This window comes from Gadus morhua, chromosome 9 (assembly GCF_902167405.1).
Source record: "Gadus morhua chromosome 9, gadMor3.0, whole genome shotgun sequence".
Lineage (NCBI taxonomy): Eukaryota > Metazoa > Chordata > Actinopteri > Gadiformes > Gadidae > Gadus > Gadus morhua.
In genome coordinates, this window is record NC_044056.1 from 20,084,477 (window position 1) to 20,089,476 (window position 5,000).

Sequence of the window (5,000 nt, forward strand, 5' to 3'; positions counted from 1 at the left end):
CCTCACTCACTTTATCCCCGACACACAAAACTCGCCAACACTCCCTGCCGTCTGTGTTCGTAAATAGGATTTGAAGGTATTAAAAAAAGTTACGCCGGAGAAAATCAAACGTCCCTTGTACTTTCTGTTTGAACTCTGCGACTTTGCGGCCGTCCTCTGTGGCTTGGCCGGGTCTTTTATTTGGGGTGTAGGCAGGGAGGGCACTCGGAGTACCAGGCTTTGAGTCTGAGCGGGGAGCGAGCGGCACAGAGCTGTGTGAGTTGTGACTTTAATGATGCCTCCTCAGATCTTCCTGCTGACCGTGTGGCACCTCGAGGTCTTCATGCTGCCCCTCTTCCTGCTGCTGCTCATCGGATGGAACTACTACCACCTGGGGGCCGGCCGGGCCAGCTCCAACCAGGACCTGGTGAGTGGCACACACACGCACGCACACACACACAAACACAGACACACACACACACACACACACACACACACACACACACAAACAAGGCCTTAAACGAACATACGTACACAATCATAGATGTATAGACACACAGGTATCCAGTCCGGTATACCCTCACGCTCACACATACACACAAACAGACCACACACTTGCAAAGCAACCATATGAAAATACATCCATACACACACACACAAACACACATACTGTGCACTCTTAAACATAAACACATGCAGGCAAATACAAACACACCATCACTAAATCACAAGTTGGGGCACAGGCATTGATCCAGAACAATGTATGGTGTTTATAATATCCATCAACGTGCTAACATTACTGTTTAGTCTGTACGGTACTGTTCTGCTGGGACTCAGTAGTCATAAAGCAGCCAAAGTCAGTCTTTCTGAACCCTCTTTCGTATGGGTTCAAAGCAAGGGTACCGGTGTTGCCCCCCACCAGTCGGTGTGTGTTGGTGGCTGTAAACACGGCGTGGCCTGGGCCACTACCTCGGGCCAGCCTGCCGTGGCGCTGGAACCTCCGGGGTTGCCTCACTGTGACCCCCCCCCCCGACAGGCTCCCGGCCCCTCTCTGTGTCACACAGCCCGGGTCGGAGACGACTCGATTCAAAGTGATCTAAGCAACAGCATCCAAATTAAACGTTGAAGGTTTTTCTTTGGGGGTTGTTTTGTCCCTCCTGCCGCTCTGCGTTCGCCCGCGTTCCAGAGAGACGAGATTGCTCCGCGGTGACAGCGCTCGCACGAGGCTGAGGCTTTTGTGTGAGGTCACCCCCGCGATGCCGTCTCCATGGAAACCAGGCCTCTCCCGATATGGGTGGATGTACCGGGGGAGAATTTCATTAGGAGGTGTTTTGTTGCGTCCAGTGCCGGCGCCCATGTGTCCTGTCCTCTGAAATCACCCTGTACCCTTCTCCCTTTCTCCTCCCCAGGTCAACATGAACATGACCGACGACGAGGAGGAAGATGATAAGGTATTTTGATCCGCCTCTCTGCGCCTGCTTTAATTAAGGATGGGTCCCTTCCCTTTATGGCTGACACTCTCCTCCATGTGTGTGTGAGGGAAAAGCTCAGATCAATGTTCCATGGGTGTGTTCCATGTTTTGCCCAATTCACCTTTTGGAGCACTCCAAAGATGTATTCAACTGAAGCGGAAATCTTCAGTTTTTATTATATTTTCCTGTTCAATCACTAGTAACGTCATGTATTTAAAGACAAAACGTGGGCAGCAAAACTAAATGTCGTTTTTCATTTTAAGGCAAATTGAAAAGGGGATAAAAAAGTCGCCCAAAGAAAATATTCTTACCCCCGTTATTCAAGGTGTACTTTAGCTCCTTTTAATCATTAGAATGACAAATGTTCTCACAAGCTCATTTTGACCCAGGAATAGAATATTTAAATGCATCCGGATTTAGGACAGCCATATGAAACGGTAATCGCTTGTGAACACTTTCCCCTGCATCTTCCTCTCTGGTCTATTCCACCGGGTATTTGGGCGCTCTACAAATAGGGCTCGCTGCTGCATTCCAGCCTTTTGAAAATCTATAAATCAACATAAAACTGCATCATTAGCTCGGCTTCGCCACCGTTAGGGATAAAAGCGCCGGCACTCCTTACTCACGGCTTGTCTAAACAGGATGGTTACTGGGGGGGGGAATAAATGTAACAAATCAACTCATGTTAACTGTAAACTGTTAAATCAGTGAATTTACATTCCTCTGTCGTCATTTATTATTCCGCAAGTTATGTATCCCAGAGTAACAACTTGGGCATTGTTTTTTGGGAAAAATAGGTTAGAATACGCCCCCGCCCCCCCCCCCCTCGCTAAAGAAAGTACAACACAAATAGACTAAACAAATATTTACAGCAATTTTCCTCGGTCTCACGGAACATTTTCAATTGCACCCTTCCCACCGGTTTCCTGCAGGGGGAGGAGTTAACAGCCGTGCGTATTATTGCTTTTATGACAATGAAGTGTGGAACTAAAGCCAAAGCCTGCGAGCGATGACCCCGCCGCTGCCTGTCTCGGCCCGGGATTCATATCCATAATGCGTTCAATATATTCTGCTGCCGTGACCTGGGGCGACGCAGGGAGAGAGTACGGCAGCCCCTGTTCAACGCACACGCCTATCTGGCAAATCCAGTATGAAAGGATGGGACTAATTCACAGGATGACAACTCTCATGATATGTCTGCGTGAACACACACACACACGCACACCTCCACACACGTAGACACACACACACACACACACACACACACACACACACACACTCGCAGTAGGTATAAGACATGTTGTGTTGTGATAGTGAGCAGCCAGGCAATCTGGTGCTTAAACAAAACCGGAGCATCATACTGGATCAAATGTTTTCCATGAATATTGAATTTATTTACACAGTGACTTGAGTTGTACAGATTCACAGAATGGGAGTATGTACCCCATACTCAGAAATATAAACCTGAAAACACGTTTTTATTAAATATGCGTTGTTGCAGGAATTCAACATGAATTTTTTAACACTGCCAGGAGAACTCTGTACTGACCTCCAAGTTTTTTTATTCTGCAGTCACCCAAGCCTTCTCCCAGTCTCAGAGGAAAACGAGATCTCTCCTTTCATTTACTAATTAAGTAGTCAGCCCTGTTTGTTTTAAGCTGTCACTTTTAATACAAAGTGGCTTATTGGAGAGTCTTGTTATTGCCTCACTGTCACTATGAGGCGTTATCGCGTCGACAGATCAGGCGGGGTACTCTTACACCTTCTATCAACGGCCCTGCTCTGGAACATATTCCAGGGGTTAAAGTGTGATCACCGTGCACTGCGCGGACTTCAAGCGCTTCTGCGTTCCTCCTCCCCAGTCTCTCCTGTAACACTCGGGGAATAAGGCCTGGTTCCCTCCGAGCTGGTTATGACTACCACTCAGCCTCTGTGGTTTTCTACTTCTTCTCCTTCTTCTTCTTCGGCCCCTGGAGGACAGAAGGAATGTAAACCTCAAGTCATGCGCGGCCCGAACACTGAGGCATGACGCTAAGGAGAGGCGAAAGGCAAGACAGTGTTACAGCAGGATAACACGGAACAGATTCCCCCTCTCTCTCTCTCTCTCTCTCTCTCTCTCTCTCTCTCTCTCTCTCTCTCTCTCTCTCTCTCTCTCTCTCTCCCTCTCTTCCTCTCTCTCTCTCTCTCTCTCTCTCTCTCTCTCTCTCCCTCTCCTCCTCTCTCTCTCTCTCTCTCTCTCTCTCTCTCTCTCTCTCTCTCTCTCTCTCTCTCTCTCTCTCTCTCTCTCTCTCTCTCTCTCCCCCTCCCTCTCTCTCTCTCTCTGTGAACTAATCTGTCCTCCAGGGTGACGGGGTGCAGTGGGGGGGATAGGAACCAGACAGCTTACAAATTATGTGTGGGCAAAGTGACTTCCCTTTGGCCTCAGGTATCAATTGTGCAGATAGACAATATTTAATCATAACACAACGTAACAAGAGAGGCCGCACACAACTCCATAGATCTCAGAGTACAAAGGAGCTGGGGAAGAGGAAGAAACCCAAAGAAGGGCTGTGTGTGTGTGTGTGTGTGTGTGTGTGTGTGTGTGTGTGTGTGTGTGTGTGTGTGTGTGTGTGTGTGTGTGTGTGTGTGTGTGTGTGTGTGTGTGTGTGAGGGGGCCGGTGGGGGGGTCCATCACCCCCTGGCTGGTGTGTGCTGGGGCTGTAGCATCGCTCCTCTGGCCCCTGGAGAGCTGTGTGTGTGTGTGTGTGTGTGTGTGTGTGTGTGTGTGTGTGTGTGTGTGTGTGTGTGTGTGTGTGTGTGTGTGTGTGTGTGTGTGTGTGTGTGTGTGTGTGTGTGTGTGTGTGTGTGTGTGTGTGTGTGTGTGTGTGTATGTTTGTTTAGCGGGGAGGGGGGTCTCAGGGGTACCAGACTAGGCCAGGGGGGTTACTCTATCTCTCACCCCCACGGACGCGCCCTCACCTCTGGGTCTCCTTCAGAGCAGACAGACTGCCTGTGTCACGGCCATGTGTGGGGCATACTGCGGCTCTGAAAGCTAGCGCTACCCAAACCTGGCCCTGCCCTATTTATATTGTTTGCTCATTCCTCCATCCCCATGTGCTTACTCTAGAGAAACGCAGGTGTTGTGCATTAAGGTTCCGCACTTGCTTTTTGTAAAATATAGAAAAGAGAGACGAATATTGAGACGGGATTCGATTGAATATTCAGATGTGGTTGTCGTCGTGTGTTTAAATGAAAGCTGTGTTAAATGAGCTTTTGGCAGCCGCCTTTGATGGCGCTCTGCATGCGACGAGAGAGCGCGTGTTTGCCATTTAACTTCGGATCAAATCTGTTCTCCATTATGCCACCTAGAAAATGCGCTTTTTTAACAATCTCATCTGAAAGGAGATTATGATTTGACACAGCTTTTTTCATCAGTACACATTACAACTTTCCCAGTCTCCCAGGCTCTTTTCATTCTTAGTGGGAGTAGTTTGTGTATTTATGGGCTTTTTGGAAGAATTTCTTGTAATCTCTTTCCCTGTCTGGGTGGAAGGACTGGACACAAATGGG

The 5,000-nt window shown here is 48.6% G+C and overlaps 1 protein-coding gene across 1 annotated transcript in view; it reads left to right on the forward strand.

The window, feature by feature from the left end:
* Positions 1–5,000, forward strand: part of mctp2a (multiple C2 domains, transmembrane 2a) — a gene marked incomplete in the record, with an annotated part of 42,006 nt that overhangs the window by 28,463 nt on the left and 8,543 nt on the right. Inside the window, 1 exon segment of the mRNA XM_030365365.1 lies at positions 1,389–1,430. Coding sequence (XP_030221225.1) covers positions 1,389–1,430 — 42 coding nt within the window.